This window comes from Heterodontus francisci, chromosome 3, assembly GCF_036365525.1.
Source record: "Heterodontus francisci isolate sHetFra1 chromosome 3, sHetFra1.hap1, whole genome shotgun sequence".
Taxonomy (NCBI): Eukaryota; Metazoa; Chordata; class Chondrichthyes; order Heterodontiformes; family Heterodontidae; genus Heterodontus; species Heterodontus francisci.
In genome coordinates this window covers 102,518,639-102,543,643 of record NC_090373.1, presented here as the reverse complement: position 1 = coordinate 102,543,643, position 25,005 = coordinate 102,518,639, and the positions used below count along the sequence as shown (strand labels likewise).

The following is a 25,005-nucleotide window of genomic DNA, read 5'->3' as shown; positions in this document are numbered from 1 at the left end:
CCTCTTCCCCCTCAGTCCTAAACGGCTGACCCCTTATCCTGAGACCTCTACTTCTGGACTCTCCATGCAGGGGAAACAACCTCTCAGCATCTACCCTGTCAAGCCCTCAGAATTTTATACATTTCAATGAGATCACCTCTCATTCTAAAGTTATAATTTTACTGTAAATCTACAACTTGAAAATGTTAATGGCCACTTAAGAGAATCTGGCATTCCCTGCACTTGCTCCTGCAGCAAGTATAAAATATGATGCCACACTCAAATATACATGCAAAAAGTTCTTTGTACGTCACCTGGATATTCAAGTCTCTTTCCAAAATGTGTGTAGTTGAATGCAGTGTAGTTATGGTTATATATTGTCTGTTTTTTTATTTCTGTAGATGGGTTGTCTTCCAGCTCCAAGTGCAAGTTACAGTAAATAACAGCAAACTTCAAATGTTACCAGTACTGGTTTATTACTGTGGAAATTGAATTATATTGTACAAAGTCAACACAATGAAAGAACAATAATTTAGGTCCACAAAGAATGCATTATACAATTGGTTCTAGGCTTTTTGATGACGTTAGAGTGAGGGATTAAAGAAATAACTTACATTTAAACAGTGCCTTATACATCCCGAGGATACCTTTACAGCCAATAAAAATATTTTTGAACAGTAAGCATAGTTTAAAGCATATTTTGACTATCACTTGTACCAGAGAAATAAACCTTTTAAATTAAAATACAGTTCATTGTGGGAGGAGGGAAGAAATGTAACATTTTAATTTCTGTCATTCAGTACTTGATAATGCAAAAGTACCACATATACACAGCTATCTAACTCATTTTACTCATCAAATTGAATTTCAAACAATGGAAGAGGCTAAACTGGATTACTGCACAGTGGGTTAGCAATAGTTTGACTCACTTGCACTATTTATGTTTTATTTTTTGAGCCAAAGCTTTCAGATTAGCCGGAGAGCCCCACAGAGTACCAAATATGCTCTTTTCATTCTTTAATGACTCTTCCTGTGACAGTTCTCTCCCTGAGACCACATTTTTAATGGCTCTAATAACTTGTGAAGACCCCTTAATGTATTGATTCAGCCAGTTTTCTGCCTCTTCAAGACAACTATCCTCATCAGAGGATGCTAAAATTTCATCAATCAGACCAATCTTCAGTCCTGTTGCAGGATCCACCTGCTGAGCACTACTCAACAGTTTAAGAGCATTCCTATATCCAATCAATTTAATCAGCCTGGTAGCTCCACCCCAACCTGGTACCAATCCCATGAGTTTGTGAACAAAGCGAATCTCACTTCCTGAAGTCATGAGCCTGTCAAAATGTAAGCAAACATGAGTCAATATATGAGCTTATAGTGCAGTACTGGTATACACACAACTGATTTGTTACAGGAGAATAAAACAGAAAAGATGGGAAAGAAAACATTAATTCAATATTGAACTTTAGAACCATCTTCCTAGTAATGAGCTCCATGAGCAAACCATTTTTAAGTTCTCAGCTCACACACCATGAAGCTGAAACAAACATTAAAACAAAACTATTCACATAGCAGTAGCTTTATTCTGATAACACATTAGCCCTGTTAAGAATTACTTTTGTTATTGATTTTCAGTCCTCAAAGATGCACCATAAGGATCTGGGTAGGGAGCATTGACTTCCTGCTGCGTGCCTTTCCTAAGTATCAAAGGTCATCCTGAATTAACTACGGCATCCTGGCCATTTTACAGTATGCCAGTAGCTGATGGTCACGTACTTTTCCATTTTATGCAAGTTATAGATAAGGACAAATTTTCAAAATCTTGTACTATTGTTACAAAGTAGAGCTGATTCTGATCCTGCATATATTGTGGTGCATTGCTTCTGCAGAACCCAGGACTGTTCTTGCTTATTTAAGAATTTGTTTTGGGGGACTTTTTTTGATCAAGGCAGGCATGTCAAAACTGCAGAATGGCAATTCCTCCATACCCATTTTTTAAAAAAAACTCAGCATTACATCAGATATAGAATAAGTTAGATGTACGGGAATGCTGCACCTAATCCAAGAAAGATTTTGAAACTGGGGTCTTTCCATCTGTGGATTGCCATACCACTTGCCATAAACAAACTGTCTTGACAATTCTGTACTCTATTTTTCTGTAGTTGCTTTACTGGTACATTATTTTTTGCTGTAAGCTATTTAAAAAAGCTGTAATGATAGGGTTTTCATTTGAGTAGCTGACACTGTCTTTTGGAGATTAGGCCAAGGGATCCCCAGGGATCTATCCATGATTCCAGAATGTCTTTGGGATTGTGCAATAACCCCACAGAAAAAAGTGTGAAAATCACTGCTCTAATATGCTGTACCCCAACATCACCAATCATAGCTGACAGGGAATTTATTTTAAATCAGCTTTATATGTGCTATGGATTCATTTCTATGTATAGACTATTCAAAGTTTCTGAACAACATTCATAGAAGGGTACAGTACTTCTCCGTGATGTAATTACTTTAGACTTTCAGAAACTCATTTGTATTAGATTATAGGGAATTTTTTATACAGCATTTATTTATCCAAACTGTGTTTCTCTGGTATAATTTTCCCAACGAGCAAGAAAATGGCACTGCTATAAAGTTATGGTTATAAAGTGGTTATGAAAACATATAAGAAATACAGAGTGCAATTGAAAATGTTGTATTTTATTTCCAGAGAGAAATCAAGGTGAAATACTAAGGCCCGGGCAGCAGGTAACATCAAGGTTGAAAAGAAATGAAATTTAACAAGGTAAATCAGGGAGAACCTGGGAGCCAGAGCTTCAAAAGCCTTAAAGACTGTAAGAAGGAGGGAAAACTAGAAAAAGGGTTCTATACTTTGGAGATACTTAAAAGAACGAGTTAAAATGGGAAACTTCACAATGAATCCCAATTTTAACAATAATGAAGGGAGAGGTTAGAACATCCAGGATGGCATATTCATAGTGAAGATGGAATAAGTCAAAAAGTCAAAGAAAGACACTGTGAGGGAGAGGGAAGTAGAATGGACAGGGGATGAGTCACGGATCAGATAATATCTAATCCAAGATGTAAGAAAGATGTTATAACTTTTCCCAATATCAGAGAAATATATAGAAGCCATAGACGGATTTAGGCTTAGAGTTGAGAATTGGTAAAGGGATAATTAAGTGTTTGGCAAAGAACAGGAAACAAAGCTTCTTGAAAGCATCTTTTATGATGACACCCATGGGGGTCACTGGAGATAATGCCAAGCATGTCAGTAAGAAGGACTAAAGGTGGCAACTGTTGCTTACGCTTGTGAGAAATAGGAAGAAATTGCCTTTTTTTAAAAAAAGCTGCATCAAGTGAAACAAGTATTTGCAATACGACTTAACAGTGATGTTGTGAAAGAGTTAATTTTAGCATATTTCAAATTCTTCATAAAATTCACAGGCAGCAACGTCATCTAAATAGGATCATATAATAAAAACAGACTAACTACTTTTTAATGAGCTATTTTAAACAGATTTCACTGAGCTATTTGCACCAAGGGTTGTAACAAAAACAAATTAACATGAATTTAGTTTATTCCTACTCTGGTCAGAAACTCACATGCAGCTCGTCACTTCAGATTTCTAGCTTTCTGAATAGTCTTCAACTTAAATGAGGTCACCAGGTTGAGCAGCATCTTATATGCAAATTACAAATTGCTTTTGGACACAATCCTCAAGGTGTCTATAAAAGATACACATTCACATGTATAAAGCTATTTACCTATATCTCAGCAATCACTGGACAAATATATAAACTTAAATAGTTTTTATGAAAGCAAGTCATTGGTAATTAACCAGAATTAATTGGAAATGGTGTAATTGAAGCCAAATTGCTCAGTGTTCTTGTTTGGTGAGATGGCTACTGTACAAATATCTGTAAGCTAGTTTAGAAGAAACACATTTGGAATACAACTGAAAATTGCCCAACCTTCCCAAACTGTGCACATGCTGGATGATCAACAGACTCAACCTTTAATCATATCCTGAATTTAAAAAGATGCTTTCTGCATTCCCATGACAGCATCATACTTAGGCCATGTAACAAGATTAGCAGATATATGATTATTGCTGATTATTTAAAAAGTAATCTTAATTGAATCCTGTACAGTTAAGTTCTGGTATCAAGATTCAATACTGAACTAAGTATTTTCCAGTTGCAGCTACTTTAATGAAAAATTTATTCAATTAACGAATAGGAAAATTAACTTAATCATTGGTACAAACATGAACAAACTCATCACTGCGATATTTAACTTGCTTCAAATGAACAAGACTTCTATGCAACAAACTACCCACTTTGCATCCTATCGGTGAGGCTTCTCACTGACCATTGTTAGTTCAACTGACAAAAGAAGGAAATTTTTCACCTGCTCAGATACGTAGCATTTTCTTTCATCTCCTCTCCATCAAAAAATACAAAACTATCTGCATAACCTACATCAACTAGAAAAAAAGATGTTTAAAATAACTAACTAAACAAATGCTTTCACTGAGTATCTTTTTTTGTAATGCTAAATTTCCACCCAATTCTCTCCTTATCTGCACCTTAATTTCTTTAAAACTAGGAAAATGTAATAACTGAACAGCAGTGTCCAAAAGGTAGAGTAACTAGTTCACTGTTCATTAGTAGAAATATTCCTGAGACTTAACGAAAACATTGTGCTTCATTAAATTAAGATAATCTGATAATGAGTCTGTCGTCAGGCAGATGACTTTACTATGGTATAGCGACAGAAGAGAGGGAGAATTTCACCTCATTCAGCTTGTTGCCTGGAGCTTCTGCCAGTTCCACTTTCATGGAGACAGTCATTTTTAGACTGAAAATCTGTCAACTTGTAAAAAGAACATGGAGCCCTAACCTTCAAGACTTTCATCTATTGCTAACGCCTTTGATCTGAACAATAGGTACCGACAGAGAAAGCAATCTATAATGGATATAACATTGCAAACAAGATTTAAAATGAGCTGAAAGCAATTCATTCCACCAGCGCTCCACAAAACAACATCAATGGAATGGATGGACAATGGAAACCTCAAACAACCTATTACCATGTGTTATGTTTAAATTGGTGTTCACTTGTGTATAACAGTAATGATGGCAGAAGAGAGAATTTTTAGAAGGTTGAGGGATGATCTCATTGCAATGATTAAAATGATAGAAAAATTCAATAGGGTAGAGGCAAAGAAGCTATTTCGGCTGGTGGGGAATCCAGAACAAGGGGACAGAGTTTTAATTAGACTTAGGCCTTTCAAGAGCGAAATTAGGAAGCACTTGTTCCACACAAAGGGGTGAATTTTACCAGCCCTCTGACGTCGGAGGTCGTGGCAGGGGGAGCCCGAAAATGCCTCCAGGAGAGGCCCACCATGGGCCTTGATGCCAGGAAGGCCCCGCCCCATATTACTGTTGGCAGCGAGGCCTCATGGTGGCACCCCCCCTCCCCACCACTCGGCAATGGGAGCAGGATTTAATTATTAATATTTATGTAAAGTAATGAGTTAATGACGTACCTGCTCTCATCGGCCACCCTGCTGCCATAGTCCAGTCGGTTGCCGGAGATCCAAGGCGGAACATTGGTTGGGAGGGGGGAGCAGGTAGGTTTTCAGGGCGGGGCGGGGGGGGAGTAGCAGGAAAAACTACTGTGATTGGTGCAGGGAATGGTGGGAAGGGGTTGGATGTAAAAGTTCATAACTTTGTTGGGGGGGTGGGGGGACAGTAAGGATCGCAAGGTAATTTTCTTTGGGGGGGCGGGGAAGAGGGCAATTAATAAATTGTTTAGTCATGGGGGGGGGGTGGTGGGAGAGGGACTTGACTCTTAAGTTTGTACTTTAATTTTGTCATGCATATAACTTTAAAAATTTTAATTAAATATAAGGGCTTAAAGCCCTTTAAAAATGGCACCGGCACAATGGAGCCAGACGCCACTGCCGGGGACAGAGCACCCACCCACTCCCTGTCATTGGAGGGGGGAGGGGGGGGGGAAAAAAAGGGGCCGTCCACCCAGACCATGTAACCATGTAAGTGAATATCGCACTGAATATTACGGCGGCTCCACGGAGCAAATCCCGCACGTACACCATGCCATCTTTGAAGCTCACCGCTGTGAAAAAATGTGGAAAATCAATTGTGTTTTCTTCCCCTCCCTTATAATGGCCCAGTGGAGATGATCAAGAACTTTGCACTTGCTTACAATCTGCACTCATTAACTTGACCCTCACACCCCTGCTCAAAAACCCCACACTCAACCCACCTGTCCTTGCAAACTATCACCCCATTTCCAACCTCTCTTTCCTCTCAAGTCCTTGAACGCGTTGTTGCCTCCCAAATAAATCCATGCTCATCTTTCCAGAAAATTAATGCTTGAATCTCCCCAATCTGTTGTGCCACTGCCACACACTAAAATGGTCCTCATTCAATCATAGCTAGAGCATCTCCAGCATTGACATATTCTTGGCCCCACTATTTCTGGAATCTCCCAAGGATCTATCCTCAAACCCCAACTCCATTCGAGGCTTCATCCAAAGACATGACATCAGGTTCCACTTTTATGCTGATGACACCCGGCTCTACCTCTTCACAACCTCTCCGCTACCTGTGCTGTCAGCCTGCTTGACTGACATTCAGTCTAGGAGAAGCTGCAATTTCCTTGTCAAACACTGAGAAGACTAAAGCCATCATCTTTGAACAGCATCGCAATCTCTGCATCCTCGCTAACTACTGTCTCAGGTTAAAGCAATTTTTGTATCGTCTTCGATCCTGAGCTGAACATCCAACCCCACATAACTCCACAACAAAAACTAACTCATTGATGGGATTTGGGCATCTCTGGCAAGGCCAGTATTAATTGCCCATGTCTAATTGCCCTTGAGAAGGTGGTGGTAAGTCACCTTCTTGAACTGTTGCTATCCGTGTGGTGTAGATACACCCAGAGTGCTGTTAGGGAGTTCTAAGATTTTGACCCAGCAACCATGAAGGAACATCGATAATATTTCTCAGTCAGGACGATGTGTAACTTAGAGGAGAACTTGCAGGTGATGGTGTTCCCATGCACCTGCTGCCCTTATTCTTCTATGTTGTAGAGGCTGCGGGTTTGGAAGATGTTGTTGGAAAAGTCTTGGCGGGTTGCTGCTAGCTATGACTCCAGCCAGTGGAGAGCTTTCCCCCTGATTTGCATTGACTTCAATTTTGTTAGAGATCCTTGATGCCACACTCAGTCAAATGCTGCCTTGATATCAAAGGCAGTTACTCTCACCTCATGTCTGGAATTCAACTCTTTGTCCATTTTTGGACCAAGGCTGTAATGAAGTCTGGAGCTGCATGGTCTTGGCAGAATCCAAACTGAGCACTGGACAGCAGGCTATTGATGAGTAGATGTTACATACAGATATACACACAAACATACGAATTAGGAGCAGGAGTAGGCCACTTGGCGCTTCAAACCTGCTCGCCATTCAATAAGATCATCACCGGTTCTCTTTATCCACAGCACATGTTACTTCTTCAAAGAACTCCAATAAATTGGTTAAACATGATTTCCCTTTCACAAAACCATGTTGACGCTGCCTGATTACCTTGAATTTTTCTAAGTGCCCTGCTATAACATCTTTAAAATAGCTTCTAACATTTTCCCTCTGACAGATATTACGCTAACTGGCCTGTAGTTTCCTGCTTTCTGTCTCGCTCCCTTTTTGAATAAAGGAGTTACATTGGCTATTTTCCAATATAATGGAACCTTCCCCAAATCGAGGGAATTTTGGAAAATTAAAACCAATGCATCAACTATCTCAGTAGCCACTTCTTTTAAGATCCGAGGATGAAGTCCAACAGGACCCAAGGACTTGTCAGCTCGCAGCTCCAACAATTTGCTCAGTCACATTTCCCTGATGGTTGTAATTTTCTCGAGTTTCTCCCTCCCTTCCATTTCCTGTTTTACAGCTATTTCTGGGATATTACTTGCATCCTCTATGTGAACACCAATGCAAAATACCTGTTCATCTGTCATTTCCTTATTTTCCACTATTAATTCCCCAGACTCACTTTTTATAGGACCAATGCTCACTTTATTTTTTATTATTTTTTAAATATCTATAGAGACTCTTACTATATTTTTATATCTCTAGCTAGCTTTCTCTCATATTCTAATTTTTTCCTCCTTATTAATCCTGTAGTCATTCTTTGCTGCTTTTTATATTCTGTCCAATCTTCTGACCTGCCCAACCATTTTTGTGTAATGATATGCTTTTTCTTTAAGTTTGATACTATCTTTAACTTTTTTAGTTAACCACAGATGGTGGGTTCTCCCCTTGGAATGTTTCTTTGTCGTTAGAATGTATCTATTCTGTGTATTCTGAAACATCCCCTTAAATGTCTGCCACTGCATCTCTATTGACCTATTCCTTAACCTACTTTGTCAGTTCACTTTTGCTAGCTCTGCTTTCATGCCCTCATAATTGCCCTTATTTAAGCTTAAAATACTCACTCTTCTCTCCCTCAAACTGAATGTAAAATTCAATCATATTATGATCGCTGTTGCCTAGGGGTGCCTTCATTATGAGGTCATCGATTAATCCTATCTCATTGCACAATACCAGGTTTAGTATAGCCTGTTCTCTGGCTGGATCCAAAATATGCTGTTCTAAGAAACTATCCCGAAAGCATTCTATGAACTCATCATTTAGGCTACTTTTGCCCCTCCGATTTTTCCAATCCATATGTAGATTAAAATCCTTCATGATTATCGCCATACTTTTCTGACAAGCACCCATTATTTCTCCTTTATACCCTGTCCTACCATGTGGTTACTGTTAGGAGGCCTGTACAGCACTCCCACAAGTGACCTCCTGCCTTTATCATTTTTCATCTCGATCCAAACCGCTTCTACATCCTGGTTTCCTAAACTTAGGTCATCCCTCTCTATTGTGCTCGTCTTGCAGACCCACACCAAGAATGTGGCAAATTAATTTTGTCATATGAACATTGATTTTAAACAGTTGCTGGAGTGAAGAAATAACTTGTTTGAAGATCACCAGACACTGGGTTGGAAGGATATTTGCATACTAAGAGATGCTACTTGTGGGGACAAAGGGCTATTCCCTGCTTCATTTAACCCAAATGGATTTTAAATCACCAGACATTGGAGGTGTAAGGAAGTGCATTCCAGGCCCTGCTAAGATAGTACAATCCACAGAGCCAGGTCTGGTTAAACCAGCTGGTTACATGACTAACTGGCTGGTTCAAGTTTTTTGAACTAGCCATAGGACAGTTTGCATTCAGAAGGCAGTGTGCAACTGAAGCTGGAACAAGGAAGCCTCTCTCGCTTTCTCCCAAGCCACCGGAAGACACGTAAACCTCAAGAGGGAAAAAACTCCTACAACAGAACAAGTTGAAGCGTGAACTGGGTCCCAACGAATTGCAAGACTTACCAGCAACCAAAGACTCCACATTGAACTTAAAAGGACTGTAACTACCAGATATTGCCTCAGACTTTTCCCCTTTACTTCTTCTACTTTTTGTGTGTCTATCTGTGTTTATCACGTTTGCATGCTAGCGTGGTCGGGTCGCATATTCGTAGTCGTTAACCAGATTAAAATTTAAGATTAATAAACTTCTACCTTTCTTGTTTAAATCTAAGGAAACCTGTTTGATCTCTTTGCTTTACAACTGGAGCAGTGAACAAGGATAAACTAAGGGGGAGCTAAAAACATGGTGTTTTAAAATTAAACCCCATTATGGTTAAACCAGGCAAAGGCTGAGAGGGAACCCCTAGACCCCTTCTCACTTGGTCGGAACAGTGCTAACATTATCATTAATTAACAGAGCCACCCATCCACCATTTCCTAGCTTCCCATCCTTCCTAAATATCATGTACCCTTCAATATTCAGGTCCCAATCTATGCCATCTGCAGCCATGTCTCTGTAATGGCTATCAGATCGTACTTATTTATTTCTATTTGCGCTAACAGTTCATCTGTTTTGTTTCGAATGCCATGTGCATTCAGATACAGAGCCTTTAGTTTGTCCTTTTATTACTTTTGTAACCTCTAGTTTTGTCTGCTGATTTACTCTTAGATTTGTAATCACCGTCCCTTTCCGACAGTCTGTTTATCTTTCCCCATATTAACACCTTTCTCTCTTGCCTTGTCTCTACGCTTTTATTTACCACATCTTTCCAAATTTGATCCCCTTCCCCCACTACTGAGTTTAAAACTCTCCCTGCATCCCTAATTATGCAACTCAGTAGAACACCGGTCACAGCACGATTCAGGTGCAGACTGTCCCAACGGTCCAGCTCCCGCTTTTCCCTGTATTGGTTGGTGCCAGTGCCCCATGAACCGAAACTCACTTCCACCACACCAGTCTTTGAGCCACGTATTCACTTCTCCAACTTACACATGGTTCAGGTAATAATCCAGAGATTATTGCCTTTGAGATTCTGCTTCTTAATTTGGTGCCTAGCTCCTCATACTGACTATGCAGAACCTCTTTCCTTGTCCTGCGTATGTTGTTGGTACCTACATGGACCATGATGACTGGATCCTCCCACTCCCACTGTAAGTTCCTCTCCAGCCCTGAGCAGATATCCTGAACCCTGGCAGGCAAAACAGTTTCCAGACTCTCCCTCTTTGTTGCTCAGCACGGTGTCAATCCCCCACACTATACTGTCCTCTACTACCACTACTTTCGTTTTTGCTCCCCCCATTTGAATGGCTTCCCATATCATGGTGCCATGGTCAGTCTGCTCATCCACACTATAGCCCTCGCTCTTATCCAAGCTGCAAGAACCTCACATTTGTTGCTCAACTGCAAGGGCTGACGCTCCTCCACACCCACCTTCTCGACTCCCTTACCTGCCCGACTCGCAGTCACACCCTCCTGTCCCTGACCACTGACCAAAACAGACAAAGTGTCCAGGTAACTTTCCCCCTCCCTGATGCATCGCAGTGTCTGCAGCTTGGCCTCCAGCTCACTAATTCCGAGCTGAAGCTCCTCAAGCCGCAGACACTTATACAGATGTGGTTACCATGGATACCGTGGCATCCAGGAGCTCCCACATACTGCAGCCGCAATGCATCACCTGTTGCTTGATAGTGCTGTTGACAACACCTTCCATCACTTTGCTGATGATTCAGAGTAGGCTGATGGGCGGTTATTGGCCAAATTGGACTTATCCTGCTTTTTGTGGACAGGACATACCTAGGCAAATTTCCACTTTGTCAGGTAGATGCCAGTGTTGTAACTGTACTGGAACAGATTGGCTAGGGGAATGGCTAGTGCTGGAGCGCAAGTCTTTAGCTCTAGATATGTTGTTGGGGCCCATAGCCTTTGCTGTATCCAGTGTAGTCAGTCGTTTCTTGATATCATGTGGAATGCATCAAATTGGCTGTAGACTAGCATCTATAACACTCAGGACCTCAAGAGGAGGCCGAGATAGATCACCCGCTCAGTACTTCTGGCTGAAGATGGTTGCAAATGCCTCAGCCTTGTCTTTTACACTGACCTAATAGGCTCCCCTATTATAGAGGATGGGGATGTTTGTGGAGTCATTTAATTGTTCACCACCATTTTCAACTGCAGGATGGCAGAGATTTGATTTGATCCGCTGATTGTAAGATTGCTTAGCTCCATCTATAGCATGCTATGTTGTAGTTTCACCAGGTGGGCACTTATTTTTAGGTATGCCTGGTACTGCTCCTGGTATGCTCTCTTACACTCCTCATTGAATCAGGGTTGGTTCCCTGGCTTGATGGTAATTGTAGAGTGAGGGATATGCCAGGCCATGTGAGCGGGAAAGTGGAGTTGAAGCCTAAGATTAGCTTTGATCCTACTGAATGGCGGAGCACGCTCGATGGGCCATATGGTCTACTCCTGCTCCTATTTGTGTTCTTGTGCCATGAGGTTACAGATTGTGGTGCAATACAATTATGCTGCTAATGATGGCCCACAGCGACTCATTGATGTCCAGTTTTGAACTGCTGGATCTGTCCTGAATCTATCCCATTTAGCACGATGGAGTGTCCCCTCAGTGTGAAACAGGACGTCGTTTCCACAAGGACTATGCTGTGGTCACTCGTACCAATACTATCATGGACAGATGCCGCTGGGACAGCTAAGTTGGTAAGGACAAGGTCAAGCAGGATTTTCCCTCGTGTTGATCCTCTCACCACCTTCCACAGGCTCAGTCTGGCAGCTAAGTCCTTCAGCATTCGGCCAGCTTGGTCAGTATTGATGCTACTGAGCCATTCTTGATAATGGACATTGAAGTCCCCCACCCACAGTACATTCTATGCCCTTGCTATCCTTAATGCTCTGTAACATTGCCAGTCTCCACACCTGCCTCAGACCATTGTCACTGAAACCCCTGTCACCTCCAGTCTCGACTATTCCAATGCTCTCCTGGCTGGCTTGGCATCTTTTACCCTACTTCAGCTCACCCAAAACTTTGGTGCCCGTTTCCTATCCCGCACCAATGCCTGCTCACCAACCAGCCCAGTGCTCATTGACCTACATTGGGTCCCAATCCCCCAATACCTCCAATTTAAAATATGCATCCACATTCAAATCCCTTCATGGTGTCACTCCTCCCAATCCCTGTAACTTCCTCCAGCCCTATAACCAAAATTCACTCCAAGCTGTATGGCAGCATAGCAACCCATAAGTTCCCACATGGGCCACATGCAAGTCGGCCCCTTTGAGTTACCACGCATGCATGGCTGCTCAAGAAAATTTAAAGGGCCCGCACACTCCAAAAAAAAATTAGAGGGTAGACTGCCTACAACTCTCAGGGAATTTTGCATTTCTCCAACTCTGGACTGTCGTGCATCACCCACTCGCTTTGTCTCACCATTGGTGGTTGTGCCTTGAGCCACCATGATCCCAAGCTTTGGAATTTACCTCCATCTTTAAAACCCTCCTTAAAGTCTAACTTTTTGACCACCCCTTACAATATCTCCTTCTTTGGCTCAGCGTCAATTTTTTGTCTGACTACCCTCTGTGAACTACTTTGAATCATCTTTCAACATTAAAGATGCTATATAAGTTGCTATTGTTTACCTATATTAAAGGTATGAACAGTCTTGAATTCCGAGGACACATAAACATACTCAAGCATTACCCCTTTGCTTACTTGCATCTAAACCTCTAAATCACATTGCCACATTTCAACTCTTTCCCACCTATCCATTATCCCTCATTTACATTGTATGAATGCAAGGAGGATTATTGCGAATACAGCAACCACCTTGATCACAAAATGACCAAACTGATTTTTCAGCAGCTCATTTAACTATATAGCATGCATCAAAAAGATCTCAATAGAAGATTTGTGCCATTTGTAAGAAGGGATAGCACCACTCTTTGCAGAGATTTTCTTTGGTATTTGGGTTTCAAATATTCAAAGGTAAACCCAGTATCTAATAAGGTCCCAATACCAAACACAAATAAAATCACTGTTTAAATGTTGAAACAAGTCTCAAAATTAATATTACTCACTTTTCCTACAATGATCGCTAATCTGGACTATAGATATCAACAAACGACAATGTCACAGTTCTCACTGCTGGTTGAAATACAAATCCAGCAAGGATATTATAATTAAGACAATTCATAAAACATGTTTTTCTTGTAATTAAAAAGAATGGCATTACTGTTTATCCTACACTCTGAATAGACCCTAAAAGGATTTTACGAAGTAAAAAAAAAAATCAACCTTGAAATTTACTTTTACTGTACAAATTAAATTTTGTAAATTGGTATGTTTAAAAATTAGCTCTAGAAACTGGACTGAAGTGTTCTTATATTTCTAAGTTAAAGAAATTAGTGTAGCACTTTGATATCTGAATTAATTGGTGCTTCATGTTGTCTAAGCAAAAACAAAATCAATCAACTGCTTTTTTCTTTCCCTTATCTATGGCATTATTTAATACAAACTTTGTTGCTTACCTGAAATCACAGGCTGTAGCAACTTCTGCTCCTCCTCCTAGTGCCTTCCCTTGGACTAAAGCTACGCTGATCAGAGGTAATCTGCATAAGGAACGTCAGAAAGATTAATAGACGTCTGATGCATTTAGTATCCAAAATCAATTTAACACAGATTAGCATTTTACAATCGCTTTTCATAGTGCAATAATTTTGCTTTTAATTCTGTGTTTTTAACAGTACAGGATAGATTACACATGACATACAGTACGACCCACAAAAGATCAACTTAATGTAACTCCCAATTATGTTAAGAATCAAAAATTACACAAACTTTCTAAAGTTTAAGATCAGAGTCCCTGCCCTCTTATGCATAGTACAATAACTTATCAAACTACTCTTCAAAAAATAATCTCCAATAGAGTCCTGAAATTTTTTTTTTAAATGACTAAACTCTGGCAGTCAGCAAAACGGTGACTATTTTATACAAAGACTGTTGGAGATACAAGCATTTAAGTTTGGTGGGAAACCTGGAAGAAGGCAGAGGGATTTATGTGATTGTTTTCGGCCGTAACCAGTGGCAGAAAGTTAACAACCAAACGACTGGAAAATCATGCATTTGAAAACAAAAGGCAAAGAAAATGTTCATCTTTTTAAAATATAAACCTTCAAGAAGCTCATGCAATAGCCTTTAATTGTCACTAGATGGCTTAAGTTGATTTAGCAGTATCGTGCTGCAGAAAATATTTAACATGATACAGCAACATCTGGTGATGCAATTTAGCTCTGTATCAACGTTTTTTACACTATAGCTAATCTGAATGAGGGCTCTGAAGATTGGTTCATTCTTTTAAAAAGCTTTGAGGGCTCCAATGTATATTACAATATATATTTAAGTAAATGATATCTGTGGAAAGGAAAACTCAAGATTCCAAATCAACCACAAGGAGAACTTTACTTACTTTCTTTATGTCACATGGAAGTGGAGATGGGGGGTGGTGGGGGGGGGGTACTTTCAATGTCATCAAACCGAGTTATGACTATTCCAGATTAGAAAAGAAGGTTCAGAGTTACAGTTGTAAAAATGAAGCCAATTTCAAATGGAATCCATAAACTGACTGATACATCACAATCCCTAAAAATCAGAATGACTTCATATTTGGTTCTATTCTATACGGAGAGCTGTAATTGTTGAAGAACATGCTGAAAACACAGCAGGTCAGTCTGAGGAGAACAGATAATTTAATGTTTCAGGAATATAGGCCTTGGTCAGAACTAATCAGTCCTGATGAAGGGCTGTATACCTGAAATTTACCTGTTCACTCTTAGAGATGCTAACTGATCTGCTGTGTTTCTGGCATTTTCTCTTTTTGTTTTGATTTTTATCAATAGCAATACTGGTTTACTTTTTAACCATATAATAGTACCTCAGAAGCCTCGTCAGGGTGTTCTGCATAAACATACACATCCTCAATCCATCCTAGAAAAAAAAGCAGAAACTCTCACTGCTAATTGTTATTATCCTGTCTTTGAACAGTAGGGCTCTTGATAATTCTATTGGTACTTACTTAATTACTTTGCTAAAATTTCTATTGTACTCTGTTTCATATAGTTTCACTAAAATGTCCTTGAGTTAAATGAACTAAAGAAAGTAAGGTAGTATGCAGACACAATTTGTGTTCTAATCTAAATATATGGTTTGAACTATGTAAAACCCAATGTGATGGAAATTGATTTGAATCAAATGGAAATATTTTTGCCTGAATCCTTTCTGGTCTCCTACACTATCATATCAAAGATTATGAAACTGACAGGGCACTAAAGAACAGGCCGAATAGTTGCTAAACAGAAATCAACACACTAGCCCATTAAAAACAAGCCTATTAAAAAAGCACTTCAGGAAATGTTATCTTAAGAGAATTCAGCTGCCAGTAGTGACTGCACTAAATTGAATCAAGTGGCAATATAAAAGCACGTCATAAAATTTAGAACAAAATATATTCTGATTAGTAATACAGGTGTACTGCTAGTAGCATAATGTCACTTGGTTTAGAGGGTAATTACACTACACTTTGTCATACTAAATTCTAAAGATTACAATCATCCTGTTTAAGCAGGTTCAGTGAGTAGGTGGACATGTACAACGGAAATAAGTATGCAAAAAGGAGATTGAAAATATACACTGAAGTATAAAATTCTCAATAGAGTGGAGGATGAGACTTACAGAAAGACCACCAGAGACCCGCAAAACATTTACAGTGAAATTAGTATCTTTATTGCAATCTTTAAATCCCCAACCCATGACATTCCATCCTCCCAAGCCATACCCATCCAATTCCTTTAATCCCTCTCATTTCATCCCCACCTCATCCCCCATCCCCCATTCCATCCCACCCATGACATCCCATACCACACCCCCCACTTCCCATGCTGTCTGCCTACCATGCCCCCCATTCTGTACCCCTCCCTCTCATGCCATCAACCACTGCCTCCCTCCCATACCATTGCCTCCTCCATTGCTGTCTGCCCTCATCTCCCTCCCATGCTGTTTCCCCCACCCTCCCCAATCCCTCCAGCCACGGTAACTTTGTTGATGGGTTTCCCTTACCTTCCACTGTTCTTTTCCTCCACCAACCCCTTGAACCCACTAACCAATCAGAACAGTGCAGAGAGACAAAAACTGTATTATTATAGTTGGGCACCTTTAGCAATAGCTGCTCCCTCCATAAGTTACCAGAAGTGAAATAATAATGAATCTTGAAGCATGTGCTTACTTACCTCAGGGTTTGACATTGCTTTAACTGCTTTTAAATCAGAGCCGGAACAGAACGTGTTGTCTGCACCTCGCAAAATAAGACCTTTGCCATTAGTCCAATATTCCAGCTCTTCCACCCTTTCCCGGAAATCTAACATCATTGTTCCTTATAAAGTTAAACAAAATAAAAGTTTTTAAAAAGGGAAAAATGTAATTGTGTCAAAAATGTTACTACTGAGGATTACCAGATAGGGTTATAGTAATTAATACATTCAAACTTTTCTGTCAAATCCCCTCACTGCTATTTAATTGCCCTTTTAGAAAGTGGTAAAACAAATGCAGGCATCCACAAGACAATATTGTACACAAGTACATGCTGCACAACATTATAACTTATATCTGGAACTTTGTCTTGTATTTCAGTTTTCCAGTCAGCTACAGTTAGTGCATGTGTCTTTATAATTAACTACAATTTATCAAATCAGGAGAGTATCTTATAGAACATAGAACAGTACAGCACAGTACAGGCCCTTCGGCCCACGATGTTGTGCCGAACCTTTAACCTACTCTAAGATCAAACTAACTACCTACCCTTCATTCTACTATCATTCATGTACCTATCCAAGAGTCGCTTAAATGTCCCTAATGTATCTGCTTCTACTACCACTGCTGGCAGCGCATTCCACGCACCCACCACTCTCTGTGTAAAGAACCTACCTCTGACATCTCCCCGAAACCTTCCTCCAATCACCTTAAAATTATGCCCCCTGGTGATAGCCCTTTCCACCCTGGGAAAAAGTCTCTGGCTATCCACTCTATCTATGCCTCTCATCATCTTGTACCCCTCTATCAAGTCACCTCTCATCCTTCTTCGCTCCAATGAGAAAAGCCCTAGCTCCCTCAATCTTTCTTCCTAAGACATGCCCTCCAGTCCAGGCAGCATCCTGGTAAATCTCCTCTGCACCCTCTCTAAAGCTTCCACATCCTTTCTATAATGAGGCGACCAGAACTGAACATAATATTCCAAGTGTGGTCGAACCAGGGCCTTATAGAGCTGCAGCATAACCTCGCGGCTCTTAAACTCAATCCCCCTGTTAATGAAAGCCAACACACCATACCTTCTGAACAACCCTATCAACTGGGGTGGCAACTTTGAGCGATCTATGGACATGGACCCCAAGATCCCTCTGTTCCTCCACACTACCAAGAATCCTGTCTTTAAGCCTGTATTCCGCATTCAAATTCGACCTTCCAAAATGAATCACTTCACAATTTTCCAGGTTGAACTCCATCTGCCACTTCTCAGCCCAGCTCTGCATCCTGTCAATGTCCCGTTGCAACCTACAACAGCCTTCCACACTATCCACAACTCCAGCAACCTTCGTGTCATCGGCAAACTTGCTAACCCAGCCTTCCACTTCCTCATCCAAGTCATTTATAAAAATCACAAAGAGCAGAGGTCCCAGAACAGATCCCTGCGGAACACCACTGGTCACCGAGCTCCATGCTGAATACTTTCCATCTACTACCACCCTCTTTCTTCTATGGGCCAGCCAATTTTGTATCCAGACAGGCAACTTCCCCTGAATCCCATGCCTCCTTACTTTCTGAATGAGCCTACCATGGGGAACCTTATCAAACGCCTTGCTAAAATCCATATACACCACATCCACTGCTCTTCCTTCATCAATGTGTTTTGTCACATCTTCAAAGAATTCAATGTGGAATTCTTGTGGAATAAATACTAACTGCAGTGCATAACATGAACCATAAAAAATAAAGTAAAAAGTATTGTTTTCCAGGGGAGGAAAGAAAACACTATACAACTCTAATAACATTCATACTCTCTGCTTGACACAATTACCAACTGAATCATGTATTAAAATGTTTCTAATCAACGCTAAAAACTTTAATTTTGCATTAATAATATAACCTAATTTCTGTCTTATTCTAAAAGAACTGTCCTCAATATCTTCCTTTCTAAGTTAAGAGTGAACAAATCTCTCTAATCTAAATCCATGTACAAACACGCACTTATGTAGTTGTTAAAACTAAAGCAAAGAGGAAAATATTGAGGTCTGAGGCTTTGAAAATATGTAAGCTACAACCTCCAGCCAAGCTTATAAACTTACATTTTTGACTCATTTTACAAACTAAGTATCATTATAAGGCTTGAGATTGAACCTTGAGTTATACTGCCAGCTCCACATCGTTCTCTAAGAAAAACAGAGCTCTGCACACACATGTTTACAGAAATATTCAAAGCTCCATTTGCCTGCATCAAATTGTTGGCTAGATTTTAAAGTAAGCAGAAAGTTGACTGTACTTTTGGGGCAATGGCTTTCAACTATATTCGATGCAAAGCAGTTTTGGCTTTTAATCAATACAAAATGTGTAGTATAACTCTAAGCCAATGAAAGCATAATTTAAAAGGTCAGTTAAGTATTTTATATGTCTCAGTAAAATGTGTCCCTTCTTGATATAATTTCCCTTGTCTGCATTGTTCACTATTGCTGTACAGCTGATGTCTGTTATTTCAGCTACCAAATCTTAATAGCTGGTGCACCCCTAATTGGTTTGATTTTCCATATAGGTTAACAAGTTTACCTAGCCCAATACTTGCTTGATTGATAAGGTGGAGTACAAGGGTGAATTAAAACCTCTTACATAAAAAGATTCGATACAACGATGCCTTGTTCAATAGTGAAATATACATTACATTGAACTTTGACAATACTCTCGTGCCAATGACATCCCATTACCTTATCGATTATGCGAGCTTTCCCCAAAGCTTAAGCCATTGTTTTTAATGAATGAAACGAGGATAAAAGCTAATTATGGAATCATGGACAAAATTCGAGAGGTGATTTGGTTTGCATGTGCATCTGTGCAGAGTTCAAAACCAACATGGAAGCCAATGTATATACACCTTTAATTCACCCAACCCATCTATTAGCATCTACCTCATTAAACTACTGGACTGTGGCTTTCATGTTCTATTTAGTGTATTCAGTAGGTCATTCAATACAGTATGCTCTTCATATAATAAACAAAATTTTAACTCACAAGAACTGTTTTTCTCCCTCCTGGAAAAATAAGCAAAAAGCACTTAAAAAAAAAAACAGATGAACTAGATAGCTTCCTTAACCTGTGTTCCTTATAGGAAATAACCATATCATACCAGAAAATGCATTCATTCGCTCCGGGTGATTTATAATCAGGGTAGCAATTCCATTTTGATCTTTCTGCAAATCAATGGATCCACCAGGGAACTGCTGAAGTTTTTCCTTTATGTCATCTTCATTCATTCTGTAAACAGATGTGTATACTGACAGACCTCTCTGTTGCAGTACCTGACTCCTTAGGCCACAAAGCAGACATTTATGGATATGGAGCATAGCCATTACCACGCAACACTGAAAATAAGTTTAAAAAAATAAAGCAAGTTAACTTCCTTTCCAAAATTCACTCTTTTTCTCCTTCTCTCTGGACTACAACATGTACTCCAACAATCATCTACTTAACCTAGATTAGTCCTTTTGGACCAATCAGTTGGATCCAACAGTTCTACGATCCAACATTAGTTCTGTATGGAGTACAGCAGTAAATGGGTCATCCTACTCATACCAAATAGTCAAGAACAATGGGCAGTTAAGGACAGTTTTTGCAGCCTCATTCTCCAAATGGTTTATAACGCTTTTCAAAGTGAACACATATAAAATCTAAGTTGAAGGGTGCCAGCATCTCAACATTTTGGGACGACTATGTCATGGTATGACAAAAACAACGTAGCTCCAACATGCTGCACTGCAGACTGAATACAGCCCAGCTTCACACTCAGGATGGGTTCATGATGTCACTCTTGCTATCATGGGGAATAAAAACTTTTTTAAAATTTGCTCACCAGATGTGGGCGTCACTGGCAAGGCCAGCATTTACTGCCCATCCATCCTTGAGATGGTACACCCACAATGCTGTTAGGAAAGGAATTCCAGGATTTTGACCCAGCGAAGAAACATCAATATAGTTCCAAGTCAGGATGGTGTGTGACTTGGGGAACTTGCAGGTGGTGGTGTTCCATGCGCCTCTCCTGCCCTTGTCCTTCTAGGTGGTAGAGGTCACAGGTTGTTACGAAAGTGCTTCCATTTTTTTTTGAGGACTTATGTTAAAACTGAAAAGATTCCATGGATGCTTTTTTTTACCAAGTTCACCAAAAGGACACTAGAGATGTTGTTTGGAAGGCACCTGTGCTGGAAATCATGTGCTTTAGGCTCAGTAGACAACAGAACCCTTCGTGACCTGGGGAAAAAATGGTTACAGAGAAGCCACATGCCAAGGTTTATGGAGGTCAGGAGGTCGATTCTCTGTTTGGGGTTTGGACATTGTTTTCAGTTTAGTTGGGGTGTGAACTGTTTGAAGACAGTTGGTGTTTTCCTACCAAGGAATAAAGAAACCACCCGGCTCACCTCCTTCTCTACCTCTTTGAAAAATCTTGCAAAGATCCAGGGCTGAATTTTACTAGCACCCCCAACATCAAGGGTGGCGGCACGGGGGCCCGGAAAATCCTTCCGGGAGAGGCCCACCACAGGCCTCGACGCTGGGAAGGCCCGCCCCATTTTACCGGTGGTGGCGAGGCCTTGTGCCCCCTCCCCCGCTTGGTAACGGGAGCCACATTTGAATAAGTTAATGTATGTAAATAATATAATTAATTACTTACCTCGTCGCGACGGCCGTCCCACACCGATATTCAGGCCGGCCACCAGAAGTCCCACACCTTTGGATCTCTGTTCAGAGATCCGAGGCGTAACATTGGTGGGGAGGGGGGAGGAGTGAAATTTTGAGGTTGAGGTGGGACAGCAAAAACTTACGCGATTGGCGGAGGGGATGATGGGAAGGGGATGAAGGATAAAGTGGAGAAAGTTCGGGGAAAAGGTCGAAATCGAATTTTTTATTTTTTCGGCTGGAGAGGACAATTTAGATAATGATTACTCGTTGTGGGGGGGGGGGGTGGGTGGGAGAGGGGATTTAAACTGATAAAGTTTTAACTTTAATTTTTTCCAACCTGCCACTTTAACATTAAAATTAAACTGAAGGGCCTGAAGCCCTTCAAAAATGGCGCCAGCCATTGAGGCTGGGCATTCCGCCTCCTGCATGTAAATGAGCCGCGGCGCAAAATATTGCAGCGGCTCAGCGGCGCATTGTAATGCATGTGCCGCACCTTTTTTGAAGCTTGCCGCCGATTCAGCCCCGTGTGGGAGAGCTAAAGTCCCTGGTGCTGCATAGCTCCTGAGAAGTTGAAAAAATCCTGCGATTCAAGGGTGTGCTGCTAAACCCCAATGCCACATTTCTCCTGGAAAGCCTACTAGAATAATTCTCAACATCTCCAGAATGGACTGCTTCTGAAACAATTCCAGTGACGCATCCGGGTAAACAGAGACGGTACACCAAAAAATGGACAACTGACTCCCTTCCATATTTTTTTTTTGTCAAGAATTAGCAAGTATTTGGCCAAAGTAGTCTTTTTTGTAACAGACCTCTACAGAGAGAATTTCTGTATTTTTTCCTGTGAATGTGTGTGTGTAATTGGGGAATTTTAAGGGAACTTTCACATTTCAATCTGTGTGTTAATGCTTTGCTATTGGTTAAGTCTTGTTTTATAATGAACTGATACTCTTGTTTATTAAAGAAACTTGGTTAGTGTATTTTATTCTGGGATTAAAAAGAGTATATGGTTGGCTGCATCAGTAACCGGGTAAACATTTAAATATATGTTGTGACCTGTGGAGAAGTGGAACTAGAAAAAACAGTGCACTTCTCCCGTCTCAGTCGTAACAAGGTTTGGAAGTTGCTGTCAAAGTGCCTTGGCGACTTGCTGCAGTGCTTCTTGTAAATGGTACACACTGCTGTATGCTGGTAATGGAGAAAACAAATGTTTAAGGTGGTGGATGTGGTGCTAATCAAGCTGGCTGCTTTGTCCTGGATGGTGTTGAGCCACTTGAGTGTTAGAGCTGCACTCATCTAGGCAATTGAAGAGTATTCCATCAGAATCCTGACTTGTGTCTGCTAGATGGTGGAAAGACTTTAGGGAACAGGAGATGAATTTCTCACTGCGGAATACCCAGCATCTGACATGCTCTTGTGGCTACAGTATTTATGTGGCTGATCCACAAGTTTCTGGTCAATGGTGGCCCCAGGATCTTGATGGTCAGGGATTCACCATTGACATCGTTGAATGTCAAGGAGGAATGGTTAGATTCTCTCTTGTTAGAGATGGTCATGATCGAGCACTTGTGTGGTGTGAATGTTACTGGCCATGTATCAGTCCAAGCCTGCATGTTGTCAGGATTCTGATGGAATACTCTTCAATTGCCTTGATGAGTGCAGCTCTAACAACACTCAAGTGGCTCAACACCATCCAGGACAAAGCAGCCAGCTTGATTAGCACCACATCCACCTTAAACATTCGCTTTCTCCATTACCAGCATACAGATGCTGCCAGACCTGCTGAGTGGTTCCAACATTTCTTGTTTTTATTATAGGCAAAGACATTGTTGGACTTGGCTGCAATCCCTTCAGTCCAATATAAAATACTAAAACATAGTACAAACATAGCTTCTTGGAGGAAATAAATACAAAGGTTTTTGGTGTAATCTGACAATTTTCTACTGCATTAAAACAAGCACACATCTAAATCTATTTTAGGATGTAGTTATATTACAACTCTAGCACTGAAGCAATGCTAGTGTAACTCAACCAATCTCAACACATGCTTTAGGAGAATGCCACAAGGGCATTCAACACCAGTTCAATTTAGAAACATGTATTGTGGTTATTAAAATACTCGCGGATGTATTTTTTTTTATAACTTTAATTTAATATAAACAGCAATGCTTGAGAGAATGCAGACACTACCGTTTGCATTCTGTAAATGTTCAAAATGTAACTGCTGGGGGGAGGAGCTATATACTTGCATAGTTGCAGAACTCTTTCTTGACATGCTGAATTGGAAATCCAGCCAAACAATGCAAACAGGCTGATCCGAGATTGGTAGCTGCAGTACAACATTAAATCCAAATAGATCATGAACTCGCAGTCAGTATGGGCAAGTTTCTACGCCATAAAACAAAAACAATCTTTAAAAAGTGGAGTGAGACCCGTTACTGTATATTTTCATATGTTCGGCAGATACAAAGTAACACACGAGCAGCCCGCTTTACCCCAAGCATTCGGATACAGTGTTTCATTGTACTAGCAGAGTGTAAACAGAGACTAGAGCTAGTTTGTTCAAATATAACTAAATGTAAACTATATCACCTTCTTCCGTTCGAACGGCCAGACTCTACACAAATCCAATCAGCGTTAACTGCAATCCCTCCGTCATTTAATGCTAAAATGTGGCTTTGTTTTGCTCCCTAACTTTAATATTCGTGCTTTAACACCAGCTCCAGCCTCCGCGCTCAAAGGCAGCCCGGGACAAACACGCGCACTGATCGAACGTTCCGCGTGTTAAAGTTCCGCGCTTTGGAATCTCGGGGACAATGGATCATTGTGACATCACCATAGCAGCTCTGTTGCAGCTCCTTGTCATTGTCACCGACCTGTCAATCAGAGAAAGGGGCAGCCCCTGGACACTGCCAGAAGCAATATGATTTTTTTTTTAAAAAACGTTTAATTATCTAATTCTTGATCTGGCACTTTACAGCCTTCCGGCCTTAACATTGTGTTCAACAACTTCAGATCATAACCACCACTCTCATTTTGTGGGACAGCAGATTCTGCTGCAGCCGTTTACACCTCCTCTCGACCCATCTGTTGTTTCTTTATTATCTCAGCAGCAGCACCGCCTGCTCCCACCTCTCTGCTTTGCACCATCATCTCTTTTATCATTTAATTGCTCCTGCCTTTCACCCTATCACAGACCTGCCCTTTTGTTTTTTTCCCCTCCTCCATTCCTACTCCTACTTTTCTTCCCCGTATTGCTTAACTTCTTAGTTCTGATGAAGGGTCATTGAACTGAAACTTTAACTCTGTTTCTGTCTCCACAGATGCTGCCTGACCTGCTGAGTGTTTCCAGCATTTTCTGTTCTTATTTCAGATTTCTAGCATTCACTTCTTGTTTTTGATATTAAAAATTACTGTTAAACAGAAAATATGGACAGTCATGCTCTACATCTCCAATTTTTAGCCAAGAACTGGTCACAGCTCCTGTTTAAAAAGTGGCATGTGAAGTTAACCTTATTGACAGTGGCTGAAAAGTGGCCACAGCCCCAAATATTTATCCACACAATTCCTTTTCGAATAATATCAGA

At 40.6% G+C, this 25,005-nt stretch overlaps 1 protein-coding gene across 1 annotated transcript; it reads right to left on the bottom strand.

The window, feature by feature from the left end:
* Nucleotides 1-446: 446 nt before the first annotated feature.
* echdc1 (enoyl CoA hydratase domain containing 1) lies at nt 447-24,195 on the bottom strand. The gene is made up of 6 exons (XM_068018190.1): nt 24,011-24,195; nt 19,878-20,112; nt 16,720-16,862; nt 15,369-15,421; nt 13,966-14,046; nt 447-1,316 (listed from the first exon to the last, which is right to left on the bottom strand). Exons 2-6 carry the CDS (start codon nt 20,098-20,100, stop codon nt 914-916), a joined length of 903 nt encoding a protein of 300 aa, XP_067874291.1. The 5' UTR covers nt 20,101-20,112; nt 24,011-24,195; the 3' UTR covers nt 447-913.
* Nucleotides 24,196-25,005: the final 810 nt, after the last annotated feature.